The sequence below is a fragment of the Callospermophilus lateralis genome, chromosome 4 (genome assembly GCF_048772815.1).
Source record: "Callospermophilus lateralis isolate mCalLat2 chromosome 4, mCalLat2.hap1, whole genome shotgun sequence".
Taxonomy (NCBI): Eukaryota; Metazoa; Chordata; class Mammalia; order Rodentia; family Sciuridae; genus Callospermophilus; species Callospermophilus lateralis.
Window position 1 is genome coordinate 20,789,766 of NC_135308.1, and position 19,541 is coordinate 20,809,306.

Genomic DNA, 19,541 nt, shown 5'->3' on the forward strand with positions numbered 1-19,541 from the left:
TTGTACAGTAAATGAGAGTTTCAATGTAAAAAATCAGATTGTTAAGAAAGACTGTTTAAAATTAGGAATGACCAGGTGTTCCATAAATGACATGTTCAATAAAAGCCCCAAGGAAAAATATGACAAGATGTGTTAGTTACTAAAAGTATTGAGCAGGGCTCTGATACCTACATTGATTCCTATATAATTCACCCATCTATACATGAATTTGTTTTAAAGCACTATTTTACACTCCCAGAGTGTAACGCACATACTCTTAGAAGCATGCCTCTTTCCACTGCTAACTCTACCTTGCAAAATGTGCTTCAGGAGTTCATGGGAAAGAGAGGTTGCATTTGACTGTGGATCATGCAAGGGGTCATGGGAGAAGAGTATAAAATGGGCTACGAAAAATGAGAAATGATACAGAATAGATAAATAAGAGGGCAAAGGCCTTCTATTACAGATGAATGGCTCATTCGGAGGAAGTCACAAAAACAAGAGAAAGCATAAAATATAGCACAAAGATAGACAATAACTCAATTTGAGTGCTCAGAAGAACACACACACACACACACACACACACACACACAAAGAGAAAATAGAGGTGAAAAAATAAAATATGGTTTGGAGGTAGATAGGAAGGGCTTTGGGATTTGAGGATAGGAAATCTGGATTTTATTTGGTGCTGACATTTGTAGATAAAGTATCTGGTGAGACCTGTCTGTCACTAGAAAGATCCTGGCTACTTACCAAAGAACTCCCACTGTGGTAGTCCCTTGATGAATTCACCACTGTAAAGAATCTGGCCTTCAGCCCTGAAGCCTCAGAAACCTGGTTCTGCCAGCAGAAACCCATGTCAGGATGGTTGGTGCAAACTCTCCCTGAGCTCAGCTGGGTGGGCATGGAGACAGAAAGGGAATTATTTTGTCCTTTACACGTTATAGAGGTATAGACCAACACTGGATAAACACTGGTGGTAACCATTCTTACTCCTGACCATTCTGCTCCCTGAAAAATTTGCCTTGGTAAGTTCTGTTTCTTTCTCAATTTAGTCTCCTTCTAATAAACTATTTTCTTCCAAGAATGGGTTTCAATATTTAAAAAGCTTACATTAATACACACAGACTCAGGAATCACATGATCTCTCTCTAACATGACTCCACACATACAATGACTGGTCCATTATCTGGATATTGCAATTTATCCCATCAAAGTCAATCCTACTGCAGGTTTTTGGAAGGCAATTTACTGTGCCAGTGATGTGAAGCTCTACTGGATAATGAATTAAAGAATGAATGTATGTTTTCGAACAAAGGAACAAGATGAGAACTATAATTTGGGAGAAATTAATTGATCAGTAAAGGCTTCCTGATGCTCATCAGCAGGAAAAAACCTGAAAATGTGAAGGTGATCTACAGAACCAGTGTCGGTAAGAGATAATGAGGATCTAATCCAAGGAAGAGAGAAGAGTCTTTATCTTGAAATTTACCGGAAAAGGGCTGGGGGTGTGGCTCAGTGGTAGGACCCTTGCCTAGTATGGATGAGGCACTGGGTTTGATCCTTAGAACCACATAAAAATAAATAAATAAATAAATAAACAAGCAAATAAATAAATAATTGTATTGTATCTATCTACAATTAAGGAAGAAAGGAAGGAAGGAAGGAAATTACTGCAGACAAGACTTACAAGTGATTAGATACGGAACAGTAGTAAGGAAGACAAGAATCAAAGTTGCCTTCAATAAAAAATTCCCTGTAATTGTAAGAACATTCAAGAAATCTTTGCAGAGCTTTAAGTTAAAAATTCTGTTTATAGAAGTGATGGCATTGCACAATTCACCTATTACCCATGTTATCATGGAGAATATTTTATGGAATTCTGAATATTTTATGTAAATTTTTTTTCATCTGATATATTCTGGACTGAGTGATTATTTGTATCCAACATGCTGAAGGGTTTGGGTACAGAGAATTTTTTTAAAAAATAAATCAATTGTAAAATATAGAAATACTTTAAAAATTATATTACAGAAAAAAAAAACACTCAAAACTAAATGACAGAATTACATAGGAACCTTAAAATGAATAGAAACAAGATTAAACCACAGGAATGTAAGTTTCAATTCCAATCTAAACTTACGTGCAAAAATTGCCATATTAATGTTTTCAAAATTTTTTCAATTTTTTATACCATGTGAAATGAATTTATTTTGCTATTTCATTTGCTTTTTTATTAATAAAACTTAATTCCATAAAGAACAAAAATTCATTAAAAAATTGTTTGAACTTTGTCAGCTAACTTTATTTATAAAATTGGTTCAGTTAAAATATATTAAAATTGCAAAAACATGGAAAATATGCTGTTTAAAATTTGTATAGTATACATAATATTATATGTCCTTTACACAGCATATTTTGGTTTTTATGTGATTTAGTCAAAATTTACTTAAGAATTTCCCTAGGTAGGCAGAATTTCATTAATGCATACTACATGCATGTACTAAAATTCACACTGAACACTATTTAATAAGTACAATTTATATATATTAATAATATATTTTAAAAGAACAAAAAATACTTGGTAATGAACATACAATTTATATCTAATTTAAAAATCAATCATAGGTCTTTTCACTGGATGGTAACAAGCAATAACAATATTGCAAGGTTCCTATAAAAACTGAATTGTGCAATTTTATTAAACCATCTAGGAGAAAATCACTTATAGTTTCATTCAAATTAAAAAAAATGTTGAACCCACAAACCACAACACTGAAGGACTTTTATTCAACAAATACAAATCAGAAACATCATAATCTAGTCCAACAATAAAAGGGTGAAAAATAATGTATCCTATCCAAGGTAAATAATTAAGACCAAACATGTTTTTAAATTGCATTACCTACAGAATCATGAAGCTATTTACCATTTACAAAACTTATCATTCATAAAGAACTTATTTTTATAGTTCATGATCACAGGTTCTGGAGGAAGGAAACTTTAAAATATTCAGGGGCAAACAGGCAGACCCATCAGAAGGGGGGAACTCTTAGCTCAACAATGACCTTGTTGTGTTCAAAATGAATTAAGCACATGAACCCTCCTGTAGCTATCACTCCCCATAGATGAGGTTTTGACATTTTCCTTTACTTCTGACCATGGTACCATCAGTACCTCAGTACTGAGTTTGTAATTTTGGGGACCTATGCCAGCCTTCCTCTACTCTTCTCCATAATCCTAAGATCAGTGATAACAGCATGTATAAATAAAAGGGCACTCATTGCAAGGGGAAAAAAAGAAAAGAAGAAGAATTTTGGCAGGAGAGGGCATTTAGCTATTCACAGCAAACAAAGGAGTTCTGAAACTAGATTTCCTAATCTCATGCCAGGACCCATAAACTGCTGTGGTTCTCAGACACATGGGTTGTGATGCATAATGTGTGTTCAAAAAAAGCCCTCACTTTTCAAATATATTCTATTTCTCAAAGATAATGAAGGACTTCTATCTTTATTGTTGATTTGTTATCTAAATTCAACATGTCATTCCACATTGGAGACTTTTACTGAGAAAAATGTGGTCTTGGAGTGAAAACCATCAATTCTATAACAAATAGTTTAAATGACAATAACATTAGCAAGCAAAAAAATAGCATATTTAATGAATTCATGAAATTCTGAGGATAATGCTGCTACATGTGTTGGTGTTTGTAAAAAATCTTACTTTGCCTAAAAGGTTACTTTCAGATTCCACAGCTTCTAAACTTCCCTAGCTAACAGAATGGAATGTGCCTTTAATTCACAGTTTCGGTTAAGTCCAATCATTCTTTTAAAACTATGAAGTGTATAACATTTCAATTGCAAGAAATTACATTTTATGTCAAAGGAAAAGTTCTCAGGTAATACTAGGTTAATGCTGTTGATACAATGTTCCAGAAAATTTTGCCCCAGGGAATGTTCATTTTAGATGAAGCTAAGAGCCTCAGGGACATTGGAGAAGAATATCAGATGTTGCCAAGGGCACCTTAGACAGCCTTCCTGAGAGACAAGGAGGCTGCCTATAATTTCATACTGCACTGTATGCCATGAAAGGCCTATAAATATTCCCCTAAAACTGGTTCTTCAGCAGATGCTAATACCAAGAGCCAAAGCAATTAGCAAGCTCGTATTTCAAAGTATCCAGCATATAGTACCCTGTGTAAATATTTTGAAAGTCACAAAAGTAGCCTGGCAATAGAAAAGGAAAAGTGAGCTATGATTAAGGGACTATCAAATTACTATTTTTAGGAGCTGTATCTAGTAAGCATTTTACCTCATTCAGGAAGACAATGCCAAGTCATGTTTTATATATCTGGAGGCAATTCTATTTAAGTTGTTGCACTTTTGGTCCCTCTCCTTTTAGGTCCCTGCTGAGAATTAAAAATTAAACCATATATATGCTGGGCTGGGTTTGTGGCTCAATGGTAAAGCACTTACCCAGCGTGTGTGAGATACTGGGTTCAATCCTTAGTACCACATAAAATAAATAAATAAAATAATTTAAAACAATAAAAAAAATTTAAAACCATAAGGAAATATTTGGAACACTCAATATAATACTTCAAATTGACTATAAAGTAGCGTAATTTTTTTCAAAATTCCCATTTAAAATACTATATACAAAATTTCTTTCATAAAAATACTATATATAAAATTTAGCATAAAGTTCAGTATCAGTTAATTTAATAAGAATAAAAATATAAAAAATCATTGAATTTTAATGTATTTGTTTTTTCAGTATGGCAGCTAATTAATTTTGTTCTTTTGCTATAGAACTATAAAATGAAAAATCTAAAATGGAGTATAATCAATGATTAAAATATCTAATATTTAAAGTAATATTCTAAAGAAGTCTTGAAACTGTAGATAAGACAACAAAATTATTTTTAGAAATTAGACGCATTCCAAACAATTATATGATTTATATATTTTTTCATTTGTTCTGATTAGTTATACATGACACTAGAATGCATTTTGACACATCATACATAAATGGAGTATAACTTCTCATTCTTCTGGTTGTACATGGTGTAGAGTTACACTGGTCGTGTAATAATAGATGCACATAAGGTAATAATGTCTGATTCATTCTGTTATCCTTCCTACCACCATACCCGCTCCTCTCCTTTCATTCCAAAGTTCTTCTATTCTTCCCTAGCCTGCCCACCTCCGCCCCTTACTGTGAATTAGCATCCACATAGCAGAGAAAACATTCTGCCTTAGGTTTTTTGGAATTGGATTATTTCAATTAGCATAATATTCTCCAGCTAAATCTATTTACCTGCAAATGACATAATTTCATTATTCTTTAAGGTACAGTAATATTCTATTATGTATACATACCACATTTTCTTTATCCTGTCATCTGTTGAAGGGCACCTAAGTTGGTTCCATTGTTTAGCTATTGTGAATTGAGCTGGTTTCAGCATTGACTGTGGCTATGTCACTGTAGTGTGTTATTTCAATTTTTTAAAAGTCAATACCATTATATCACTCTTTGATATTCAATATGGAAAACAGAAATTTAATTGGTCTCCTATGGATGTGATTGGCAGTTTTTCTCAGAACCCATTCAACACTGATTAAACATAGATTATATGTTCATATATTGTTTGTACATGGTAATAATTTGTGAATTTTTATGTCTGATTAAATGAAATAAGCCATTTTTCTTTTTTTTTCTTTTAACCTACTTTGAAAATAGGAGCAAGGAAAATCAGTCTCTAGCAAAAATAAATAGAAGAAAAAGATAAAAGGAAGGAAGAAATATCACAATTGTAATAATTGGAAACTAGGTACAGTTAGACCTAACAGTTTCCAAAATTGTTATAAGCCAAATGACAGTCATTGTAAGAACATATCCGTTGTAAGAACATTCAAGCAGCATTAGTCACAGAAGCCAAGAGGTAGAAGCAATCCAAGTGTCTATAGATGAATGAATGAAGAAAATGCAGCCATTTTCAACAACAGTGAATATTCAGAAGTGCACAGTGATATAAACAAAACAAAACAAAACAAAAAAACACTAACAAAAATACCAGTAATATGCAGTTACCAAATGTAGTATTCCTATAGGAAGAAGCATTCTTTGAACAGTATGTGATTTTCAATTACTGGCCTTTATAAGACTAATAAAGGACAGGCTACTAGTCATCTCCTGTCCTAGCTTCAAGACAAATCATGGTAGCATCATTGTGATGGTAAGACAATGGGTTCTACTAAAAATGTCTAATCATTATGAACTTCTTGATCTAGCTGGTGAGAAGATCATCAATGTGACCATTTAAAAGGTCCAAACATGACATTTTAAAAGGTCCAAACATGACATTTTAATTCAATTTGTCTGTAATAATTCATTTTAAGTAGTCAACTTTTAATAAGTAGCAAAGCAATAAATAAATAAATATTATTTTTAGAGAGTAGGTTCAAATACTAATCTTGAACAGATTGACTAAGCATCTTGAAATGTTATCTCTACAGTTGTAAAAGGAAATTAATTGTGTCTACATTTTTAGCTGGTAAGAAATTTTAATGAAAACAAGAAACTACTTAAAAAATTGTTAAAGGACTTGAATGAAAATTTCTCCAGATATAATATTACACATGGCTCAAAAGTACAGGAAATAATGGTCAATATTACTAGTCATTAGGGAAATACAAATCAAAACCACAATGAGGTATCACTTCATTGGATAAAACAGAATGCCTGTTTTATCACAAAAACAGAAAACATGTGTTGGCAAGGACATGGAGAATTGGGAAATTTGTGCTTTACTGGAGGAAATGTGAAATGGTGCAGCCTCTATGGAAAATAGTATGGCAGTTCAAAAAGGTTTAAAAGTATAATTACCAAAGAATCCAGAAATTCCACTTCTGGGTATATATCCAAAAGACTTGAAAGTGGAAGCTTTGACATATTTGTACACTCACATTCAAGCAGCATTAGTCACAGAAGCCAAGAGGTAGAAGCAATCCAAGTGTCTATAGATGGATGAATGAAGAAAATGCAGTTGTAGTCATAAAATAGAATATTATTCAATCTTATAAAAAGAAGGAAATCCTGAGGCCAGAACACGAATGAACCTTGAAGACACTGTGTTAAGTGAAATAAACCAGTCACAAAAAAGACAAGTACTGACTGGTATCTTTTATGTGAAACATATATACTAGTCAAAGTCATAGAAACAGAAGAAAGGTAGTTGCCAAGACTCGAGATAGAATAAAATAGGGAGCAGTTTTATGGGTGTCAAGTTTCAGTTTTCCAAGATGTAAAGATTTTAGAGGTTAGTTTTACAACAGTGAGAATACACTTAAAAATACTGACCCGCACTTTAAAATGGTTAATATAATAAATTTTGTTTCTTTACTACAATTAACAATAAAATATGCTGTATATATAAAAATGCATAAAGTGCCTATCATACAATAGACACTCAAAACAGCATTTATAAGCCAAAAATCATCATCCTTCCTATGCTTAAAGACTAAATGCCTACGCAGACCATCCCCAAACTTACAGTAATCGGACTTAACCATTTTAAACCTCATAATGGTGTGAAACAATACATATTCAGGGGAAACTTACTTAAATTTTACATCTTTTCTGAGACTAGCAGTATGCTATTTGGTGATTTTTCTACACACTGGGAAGGGACAGTGAGCCCCAGCTCCTAGTCAGCCATGCAATCACAACAGAAAATAACCAACATTATGCTATATTACTAAGTTATGATGTTTGCTAGTATAAGTGCATTACATGCCTTTTACTGGTCCTTTTTAGTTATGCATAGCATTAGTATTCATTTTGACATAATTATAAAAGCTTAGAATATAATTTGTCCTAATTCAGTCCCCAGTACCTCCCCTTTCCCTCCCCTCTACTCTACTGAACTTACCTGCATTCTTGACTTAGATATTTTCAACTTATCAGGATGTAATTTCATCCTAAGTCCAGAAGTACTTATATTAGATAGAGCCCAGACCGAAAACAGCTGTTACCTAAATCCTCAGTTTCCTCACCTACACAATCAAAAATAACTGCATTCTTTACAGAAATGTCATTCACTAATGTATTTTATAAAGTTACAATGCCAAAGGAATATAATGTGCTCTAAAAAAGTGTTTGCTATTATTACTATATTATTATCAATTTCTGGTCAAGGGGGAATCTAACATTAAGTTATATTTTTAGAACTTCACCAATTTGATACTTTGAATAAGCACATCGTTACAATCAGCCTCTCTTGCCATAGTGAGTGAAGTGTTGGTACCATATGCATATATAAAATACAGACAAGGGATGCATTTAGCTTATTTGAAAAATCATTTGAATAGACTGTCATTAATTGAATTGAAATGTTTTAATTGTTTCCAATTAGTGTCAAAAAAAGTTGTATTTACTTTATGAATTCTGAGCCTAGTTTCTATACCACTTTTCTTATTTTTATTATTTTATTCATAATATTAATTATTTGTATTTGCTAAAGTTGTTTATTTATAATTTGGAATACATTTTATTATACAATTAAATGTATTTTATATTAACATAATTAACACAGCTAGTTGGAATCTTCAGAAAATAAATTATGACAATAAGAAAATATCCATCATTAATAATAATAATCTGGAAACTTTATATATAGTTAACTTTTCCTATGTATTCAGAAAATATAGATAAAACATGGTATAATTAATGAAATACTATTAGAACTATCTTCAAGCAGGTATATCAGGATATTGTTAATTTCTAATTCATATAAAGAGCTAAAGAGCAATTCACAGATATGTTAGCTATTTAATCATGTATACAAAGTATCTCTATATGTTAATGTTCCTTTATGCCTGAAACATTCCTAAAATCCCAGCAATTTGGGAGGCTGAGGCAGGAGGATCACAAGTTCAAGGCCAGCAACATCAACTTAGTGATACCCTGTCTCAAAATAAAAAGGGAAAGGAAAGTGGCTCAGTAGTAAAGTGTCCCTGGTTCATTTCCCAGTATCAAGAAAAAAAATAAAAATACATAAATTTCCTTTTCTAAATTATGTTAACACTAAACCAAACTATCAAATATTAAGACCTGACCAAATAACCATAATTAATAATTGCTGCAATAGTTAATAAATTAATTTTTTCTATATTGAAATAGTATAATTAAAAATAATAAATTACATTTTTTCTTATGAAAACATAATGTTGAATTTTATTTAATAATCTCTATTTTACAATGTGAGAAATAATATTGAAAGCACATAGGATACATAAAAAATAAAAGTGTCTATTTCCTATAAATCTTAAGAGATTTTATATTCATTAAACGTGGTTTTTAAAACTTTAAATGGACTAATGAAATATCATAGTGTTATTTCTGAAGGAAGGAATAAAACTTTATTATTAGCCTCAGATTCTGAAGAGAAAAAAAATCTGCTCAATGTGTTCAGAAACAACAATAGTGTTTCTAGTTGAGGCCATTATTTCCTTGATGAATTAAAAAAAATTAAAAAGATGGTGAACAAGAAATCGAAGGTCAGATGGCTTATGGTGGGCATATAGGATGAGAAAAGCACTAATTCTTTAGGACAATTTACATGACTGAAGTGGCAAAATGGTTTTATAAGAAGATTTTTTAACCTATTTTTATCCCTTGGAAACTTTTATACTGTTGTTATTGCTAACTTAATTTTAACTGGAAACAAAACATCACACAAAAATTATATAGTCACCACTTATAAAATAATCATGCCATATATATATATATGTGTGTGTGTGTGTGTGTGTGTGTGTGTGTCTGTACATATATATATATAAAGGTTAAGTCAAAATTAAAGTTTTCTTTCACCAAGTATTTAAGAGACAAACTACGATTGGCCATCTCTGCTATCCAGTCAAGGAGCTCATGCATTCTGTCAACAATGTCTGAGGTCAAGTAACAAAATCAAAAGTGTAAAGTCTACATGTCAGGTCTGACAAATCAGACTTATTGCTGTTCCTATTTCATAACCATCTCAAAGATACTAGAACGAAAACGATTGTTCCTTGATTCCAAGGACAAGAGCTTCTTGGACCCCACAACAGCATCCTTCCTAGGATTATCCCATCATTTCTAGGGTTACTTCAAGTATTAGTACAGTAGAATAGTATTATTTTGGTATTATACCCCTACTTTGCACTAATGGTGCTTTCCTTTTTGCTGTGTCAGAGCAAATACAACTTGGGTACAAGAGAGTGTATATATATTCTCATATATACACTATACACAGTTGAGGGATATGAGAATTAAATTCAAATCCCACCACCACACCAATCACCATGATGCTTCACATAAAAGCATTCTGGACCATGACTAAATACTCATAGTTAAAAGGATATTCTAGAAAATACACTAAGTGATTTCACTAAAGGAAAGCAAAATTGGTCATCAGTCTTATTATTGTGATTACCTCTTGGATACTTCTTTGGTTCTGACCATAAACCTTTTCTCTTAGAAATTAGCACACCAGTATTTGCTGCCAAACTTCCACAACCAAAACCTTAGGAACCAAGCATTCCATTTCTAGCATGGCCATCGTAACTCAGCCTGCCATTCTTGGCTAAGAGGACAGGGGGATGACATAGAATAGGAAGGAATATTGAAGGCATGGTTAATGATTCATAGGCAATAATACAAATTCTTATCAGTGGACCCAGGAGTAGAGGTTGAGAATATTTTCAATGGATATTTAGATGATGAATAGAGAATGACTAAAGATAGTAGCTACCAATATTTTTTTTTTCTGGTACCAAAGATTGCTTTCTTTCTTTTATTGTTAAACCTTTGCCATTAGAGATTAAGTTCCATGGTATACCTTATAGCAAGGTAAAGCCATGTAACTAAGTCCAGGCCCATGGGACATAAGTAGAAGTCATGTGTGACCATTTTGGGTCATAAATCCTTTCACAGAAATCCATTATACAGGATAAAAAATGTCACTTATGGAGAGTCCTGTCAAATGGAAAGCCCAGGCCTGAACAGGCACTTTTTGATGGTCACATGGTTAGGAAATAAAACTGCTTTAATTAAGGCACTCTGATTATTCAAAGTTCTCCTTTTTGTGAGAACTCAGCCTTGCCCTGACTGACACACTGAAGTGAGGCAGAAGTAAAAACAAATCAACCTGTGAAATATCTGCATTTAGCCACACAACCATTTACTGAAGTATAGTAGTAATAGAAGAAACAGAAGACACTGGTGTTTAATCTTACTTACAAGACAAGAAAAATATTCAAAGATATTAGAGTAACAAAATTTTGTGACTGGAGAGAAACTATAGGAAGACAATTGGATAAACTAGCAGAGAATGCCAAGATACACATTATTAGCAACTACTGTTGACTATTCTAAAATTGAACCTGATGATTTGGAATGGTATTTCCATTTTGGTACAGGTCAGAACTCATAGTCCTAAGGCATTTTAGTACTTGACATTTTTTACAATAATTAAATTCTTATTTAAATTACAAAACTGGACTTGAAGTGGTCAGAAATGAAATTGGTTGGTAAATGACAACACTGTTCTAAGACTCTTAAGGACTATTCAGTTGGCAATACATATTGAATATAATGTTCTTTCCTTTATTTTCTAGTGCAAACTCTGAGCCAGTTATTGTGCTAATGCAAGGTGAAGTGGAAAATTTGTGGGGGAGGAAGACTGTAGTCTATATCTGTAAGAAGTTTGCAGTCTAAGGAGGTATCCAACTTGTTGACATAGCAAAGAGTAAAAAAGATGAAAGGATTTTCATAAATGGGAAAAGACATATAAATACTCCAGGAGCTTTCAGGGTTGAATGGTGTGTATAGAAGATTCAAAGATCATCCTTTAAAAGTAGGTACATGAAATAAAATTGTGACCCAGATCATGAAATCATGGAAACTAAAATTGAATAAGAATATACAATGTCACTCTGAGTCAGAATCATGAGCTCTAAATGCATCCAATCAAGTAGTTTCACTGTAAGAGTAGAAAATAAATTCTATCTATCAGTAAATACTGTTCCTTTTGCATATCTAGCTAAAAAGTTTAAGGATCTAATCTTAGAGCTGCTGACTTCCTATAAGAAGCAAGAAAACACAATGTGGTCACACATGTAGTAGAAAATGAGATCATCTCAAGCTGCAGGAAGTTACACAAGAAACAAAAACAAAAACCTAACATGACTTAAAATTTTTGGTGGGGGAATATTGGTTTTTTACTTAATGTGTTTGTGTATAATATGTATGTATATATTATATATATAGTATTATATAACACATATAATATGTTTATATTATACCTAAACTACCTATAATTGTCTCAATTTTTAGATTCCTTTATCTGTACCTGTTTGAAGATACACACACTCACATAAAGTGTATATTTATAATACATACTATTTTATACATAGAATATTTATGCATAAGCAGACTAATGTATTTCTTAATTCACTTAGTTATACTTTTCTAATAATTCACTAGAGGTTGTAAGAGCTAGAAAAGTAAAAGTACTTCATTTTCTGTTAGGAAGAATCCATGTCAAATTAACTACATTTTGTTCTCAATTCAGACTTTCTTCAGGACTTTGCTAATATGATACCACCTTTCCCTGAGATATTCTCTCTAGAAATTTGCAGGTCAATGGACATTGTCTAACCTGCCTTCCTTAATCTTGCAATTTCTGATCTGACAAAAACAATTTAAATCTTTACTGGTGGGCTGGTAATATTAGTGATGACAAGATTAAAATATAGAGATGTGGAGGGGACACCATGATATGGCTTAAATAGGACCCACATGACAAGGACAGGAGTCAGGTGCTAGCCCATTGTTGCAAGAGTTACTCAGGGGCCCTGAATCCAGACTGCCTCAGCTTCTCTTAAGAAGTCTGACCTGCAAACATGTACAGAATATTTAAAGGCTTTTCAGGACTAACCCAGTGCTGATAATAAATAAATAAATAAATAAAAGAAACAAAGAAAAAACATTCAAGAAAATCCAATGAATTAACTATGAAGAATTCTTCCCAAGGCAAGGTACCTATAGGTATATGCTTGACCAAAATAAATATAATTAATGATTATGACTGTTATAAATATGATCTCATACTAAGAATTACTGAATTTGAGCATATAAGAATTGGCTAGTACTATTGAGGAAGTATTCCTGAATGGAGAAAGTAGTAGTTTACTGTGCTAAATGCATCTAGTTATATAGTATCTACTTGGTATATAGTATTGAACAGTAAAACCCTGCGGCCAACTATTAAGGCAGCATAAAGAAGAAGCCCCACCTTGCACCAAGGTGTCTTCCCTAGTACTTAAGAAAAACAACCAGGGTGAATCATTCAAACCCACCTCCCCGCCGCCAAAAAAAAGAGGGAATGAGAGCTTATTCTTTGAAGTGTATCATTGTTTGAACCACAACACCTCATGAAGCCACATGGTAATTTACTTCAATAAGGCCTAGTATCAATAGTTTCATTTGCTTTCTTTTTTTACTTATTAATTTTTTTTATTTATATGTGACAGCAGAATGACAGCAAAATGCATTATAATTCTTATTACACATATAGAGCACATTTTTTCCTATCTCTATTTGTATACAAAGTATATTCACACCAATTCATGTCTTTATACATGTACTTTGGATAATAATGTTCATCAAATTCCATCATCATTTCTAACCCTATACCCCCCTTCCCCTCCCACCTCTCTGCCCTATCTAGAGTTCATCTATTCCTCCACGCTCCCCCTCCCTTCCCCACTATGATTCAGTCTCCTTATATCAGAGAAAACACTCATTCACTGCTGGTGGAGCTGCAAATTGGTGCAGCCAATATGGAAAGTAGTATGGAGATTTCTTGGAAAATTGGGAATGGAACCACCATTTAGTTCAGCTCTCTCTCTCTCCTCGGTCTATATCCAAAGGACTTAAAAACAGCATACAACAGGAACACAGCCACATCAATGTTTATAGCAGCGCAATTCACAATAGCTAAACTGTGGAACCAACCCAGATGCCCTTCAGTAGATGAATGACTAAAAAATTGTGACATATATAAACAATGGAATATTACTCAGCAATAAATGATAATAAAATCATGGCATTTGCAGGTAAATAGATAGTTTTAGAGAAGATAACGCTAAGCGAAGTTAGCCAATCCCAAAAAAACAAATGCCAAATGTTTTTATTTGCTTTCTTACAACATTAAAATTTGAGAGATTCTCAGGGATCTTTTTTCTTTTGTAGTCTACTAAGTTGTCAGGAAAGACCTTTCACTATCCGTCATTAACTCTCAGATATTCTGCACACTCAAGTATCTTGACTCAGAGGAAAACAGAAAATAACAAAAGAAGTTAAGAAAAGTTTACTTACTACTCAGTATCCCCAAATTAGCCATTCTTATAAAGTAAAATTATTACCGGCATGCCCTGAAACACATCAATCTCTATGTCTCATTTCACAATATTGTACACGCCCTTTAGCCAATAATTAGGTTACATTTTTAAAGTTAAATTGTAGTGCTTTACCAATGTCTTCATTGTAACCAGAGTACTAAAATCACTTAAGAAATAAATGTAAACCAAAGTTGACTGTAGTTTATGCAACACTAATGGTAACCATTTCTCAAAGTTCAAAATGAGCCTCAGGTTTTTTGTTTTGTTTTGTTTTTTGAAAAATAAATCTAATTTAAAATTTTAAATTTTGATTTAATGGTACAATCTTGATTTTTTTAATATGATTTATTAGAAGTTAGCATGACCATTATTACTCTTTTTGCTGGATTTTTATAGAACTGCTTCCAACCTACAGTATTTAAGGGTTTCTCATGTTTTATCTTTCCTGTTATTCTTAATTAATGTGTGTACTTCAGTTAAATCAATTACATATAAGGTAGATGATGGTATTACATCATCAATTACCAATTAATTCATTGGTTCCCAAATTTAACACTCATTTCATACATGATAAAGGATATGGTTTAACTGAACTTATAAATGTTTCAAATATGTAATATGTGAGACATTTGAGCTAATGATTCACTTTCCTCATAAGAGCACTGCTTTCAAGTTCTCCTAATATATATGTAAGAACTGGGTGAGCAAATCCTGTAAACTACTGTGCTTGGACAAGGTAGTAGGACTCCCCAAATTCCCTCACTGAGAAACCTTGTGTTCTTGATTTTACTACTACCCAACATTGCTACAAAAAATAAAAACTAGTATATCCACTAAACAAATCCCACTGTTGAGAGTTTTTAAAAATTTCATTTTGTTATTAAGGCTTCATGTATGCTAAGCATGTGCTCTACCACTGAGCTGATTTCCCAGTCCCTATTTTATTTTATAATCACATAATTATACTCTGAACATAACATTGGTTCTACTATACTTATTTTTAAATGTATTAAGTTTTCTAAATCTTTAGATTGAGTTAAAATGTAATTTTCTTCCCAAGACATAAGAATTAAAAATCTTTACTAGAATTTTATAAATATATTAATGATTTCAAAGAGTTAAAAGTTCTTAACATTTATATAATTCTATTCTGTGCACATTTGAGAACAACAAATGCAAAACAAACTTTATTCAACATTACTAGTATAGAGTAGTCAAAATCCTTGGCAGTAGTGGCACTGGGTGTCATACTCCTGTAATCCCATCAATTCAGGAGGTTGAAGCAGGAGGATCCTAAGTTCAAAGTCTTGGCAAGTTGGCAAGGCCCTGAGTAACTTAGTGAGACCCTGTCTCAAAGTAAAATATAAAAAAGGGCTGGGGATATGGTTTAGTGGTTAAGGGCCCCTGGGTTCAAATCCTGATAACAAAATAATGATGATGACAATGATGATGATTCTTTGAAGTGTCTTTTTTGTGAAGACTAACTCATGGTAAGCTTTGAGAAAATGATTTGCCAGGGGTAGTAGTTCCTATGTTCCTCTACTCTTAAATAACACTTCCCATGCATGCTGCTCACCCCTAATCCTTTATTATGAATAAAATAGCTGGCATGATGCACTCCTGTAATCCCAGCAGTTCAGGAGGCCAAAGCCCAAGGACTGCGAATTCAAATGTATCCTCTGCAAAAGTGAGGCGCTAAACAACTCGGTGAGACCCTGTCTCTAAATAAAAAACAAAATAGGGCTGGGGTTGTGGCCCAGTAGTGCAGTGACCCTGAGTTCAATCTCTGGTAGCATGAATAAATACATAAATAAATAAATATGTTCACATATTTATATTATATATATTAAAATCATTTATTTCTAAAATTATTCCATTGAATTCAATTGAAATAACCATTATTTGAGTTTTTAAGTAGTTTTCAAGGTATTTTTCAAATATAATTCAAAAAGTAGCACAGTTCAAACTTTTTTTAAGGAGCTACTTTTAAAATAATGTCAGTTTTGTATAACAGTCACTCTCAAGAAGTAAGGTAAAGATTATTTACAGTGTAATTATGCTGAGGCATCACAAGGTTTGTTTTTTATTTCTGAATGACATAATTATAATTTTATGGAGAAAAAGCACTAAAAATAACACTTCCATTAAACTGTTACTATAAGATGCTGTTCAGATTCCTTGTGTCTTCATAACTGAGTACATAAATCTGTGTTAAGATATAAATTCTTACACAGTACACATAAAGGTAGATTCATGTAGCAGTTTTGTTTCAAGCAATGTCTTTTAATCATGTGCTTTCAGACAAAAATAAACTAATAAATAAATCACATCCATAAAGACACAGACCAAAAAAAATATTGAGTTAATGATTTCCCAAAAGGGAAAGAATATGTAAACAGCAGAAAGGTGGAGAGTCTAAATAAGGATTCCATGTTAGGCACTGAGTTATGACTTCAGAAGCATGCTGTCAGCCTACATTTCATCATGTTAATAATGAGCAACAGGTGGCTAAAGGGGAAATATAATGATAACACTTATCTTCCCCATGCCTTCCAGAGTCATGTTTATAAAAATGTAATTATCTTATTAAAATGGCTATTCTAAACTTAAGTTTTGCAAAAAAAAAAAAAATCTTTATTATATTTCTGTGCATTGCATATACTCCAAAACAAATATTTGCTTAAAATATTTCAGTAAATTTTTTATTTAAGCGTATACACGATTTTGATAGAGTTTCCCCCTGAGATTATAGAAGAATGTCTGAAAATACTAGAGTAATGAAAATATTCTACCTCTGTAGAAGTTGAATGCATTAATTCTAGAATTTTTAGTTTCATAGTAAGCAACTCAGCTTGCCATAAGAGTTTAAATCAAACACATTCACAAACTGTCTAAATATAGGCTGCTAATTCTCACTGATTCAATAAAGCAATTTTACTTAAATCAGAGGACACTGATATTCAATATTTAAAATATTTTAAAGAAGCAAGTTTGAATTTCATTTTAAAAACTGTAAAGCAGTCACTATATAAAGACGTGTCAAAATGTGAAGCACTGTTCAAATATTAACAAAATTTTCAATATATTTTTCTACAATGAGGGCATGAGATACAGAAATTTTCTCCAGATTTAGAAATATCACATTTGCTTATTTTTTGTTGGAGTTAATATTAGTACAAACTTAAAACAAAGAGGTAAGGGTTCACTTTTATAAGAGCATTCTTTTAGCAATAAAATGACATTTAAGCTTTGTTCACAACGTATGTAAGAATAAGACCTCCATTAAGTATTATCATTATCAATTTTCATCCTCTGTATCCATGCTGAATATCAAGTAGCTGCACCTAGATTTAAAGTCAAATTACCTTTTTTTTCTTCTTCTTCTTTTTTTCCAGAATCCCCTCAGGACTTGGCTTGCCAGGTACTTTTTTGAAGGGGTGTTGGGACAAGGGGGTCAAGGAGCCTAGCTGAAAATTAGCCCCAGCTTCCACTGATTTTTGCCAAATCGTGACAGAGTCTGAGCTGATGAAAGAAGTTAACTCATCTACACGTAGTGCACTGCAGATGGACTCCCTAAGAAATTCTCTCAAATGTCACAGTAAGGATTGGCAATTGTCTGTGAATCACTCTGGCTCCTTTTCAGGCCTTAGGGTTTATAGAGAGGATTGGGGGACCTGTAATCAAGTCAGGGAGACCTCTTTACTGGAACAACCAAGTTAAGTGCGGCAGGATGAACTGTGTTCTGGCCACAGACAGCTCTTGGCTCTGCTCAGATCAGGTGTGTGTCTGTGTGTCTGTGTGTTGCGGGGGAGGGGGGGTGACCAGCATGTCTTGGCCATTGGCTCCAGTCAAACAAAAAGTCCGAGTCTGTAAAACTCCTTTCCTTTAAATAACCTTTTAGAAAACTCCCAAAGAGACACTACAGTTAACTCTTTCATGGATGTCGCCTGGGGGCGTCCCCACCTCGGGAGGGAGATTTTACAGCAGTGATTAATTGGGAAGTAAAACGTAATCAAAAGCATTGCAAACACGTTCTCAGTTAAAGTTAATGGTGAAACACAAATCTGATTGCAATTTTATGTAATTGGAGCAGTTCAATTTCTGCCTACTGGTGCCGCCAAACATCCTCCCACCCCTGGAGAGCGGGCATTTATAAATCTTACATCTTCCTACCTCCAAACTCAAATTCCTTAATGGACCATTAGTAAAGGGATCGATCCTAGTTACTTTAGTAGCAATACAACGCAAAGGCACATCTGCTGGGTTTACCAGTGCCAGAAACACCATTCAAAAGTTGAGAAGGTAGAGCCAGCACTTTGCAAACCTTTGGGGGCCAGGGGATGGGTGTGCTGTGGGAGTGTGGGGTGGGGGAGAAAGAGTGAGAACCTGCTGTGACCTGAACTCCGCCGGTGCATCCAACACGCAAGTCCTCCCTGCTGCTAGCTGGGAGGTGGGCAGCGAAATTGCTAAGTTCTCCAGCCGCTTTGAGAGCAGCCTTTCCCCTCAAAATTCCTCCCCCGAGGAACTGAGCCCACTCCCCACCCCTCACCGCCGCGATCTTCGCCTTGCAGCCCAGAGCGCGTGTGTCTGGGGATGGGGACGCGCAGCACTTACGTCTCGGAATTTGTTCCACTGTCCGACTTCCTTGTCATACTGAGAGATTGTGGTGAGCCATTGTTTATCGTCCAGAAAATTACCGCCGTCCGACCGCCCCCCGGCCGCAGCCACCGCCGCGGCAGCTGCGAGAGCCTGACTGCACCAAGCGGCTGCACACACACACAATACGGCTGACACCTTGAGCATCTGGGAAAGGAGACACAACCGGGAGGGGGGGATGGCAGTGTCAAATAAGGGGTACGAAGACTAGGGCGACCCCGGAAGACATGCATCGGCAACGACGGGGATAGAGAGATGGGGAGACAAGGAGGGACAGGGTGTCCCCTTCCCGCCGGCTTTACCCCCAAACCCGGGCACTCACACACACGCAGACCCCAGGGAGAAAAGCGGGATCTAAGAGGAAGCCCCAGCCGCAGCAGCAGCCCTAGCGGGCAAAAAAACCCGCTTCCTGGCACATCACCTTGTAGTGAGCCAGCACTGTGCTCGCAGCTCCTGCTGGAA

The 19,541-nt window shown here is 34.0% G+C and overlaps 1 protein-coding gene across 6 annotated transcripts in view; it reads right to left on the minus strand.

Annotated features, from left to right (window-relative positions):
- The window catches only part of Spock3 (SPARC (osteonectin), cwcv and kazal like domains proteoglycan 3), a 411,971-nt gene extending 392,745 nt beyond the window's left edge, over positions 1-19,226 (minus strand). For 4 of the 6 annotated variants that reach the window (XM_076852353.1, XM_076852352.1, XM_076852349.1 and 1 more), the window contains exon 1: positions 19,038-19,226. In XM_076852353.1, coding sequence (XP_076708468.1) covers positions 19,038-19,226 — 189 coding nt within the window. Of the gene's footprint in view, positions 1-19,028 lie in introns of all 6 variants that reach the window. The other 2 variants (XM_076852347.1, XM_076852354.1) reach the window with 2 other exon arrangements.
- Positions 19,227-19,541: the final 315 nt, after the last annotated feature.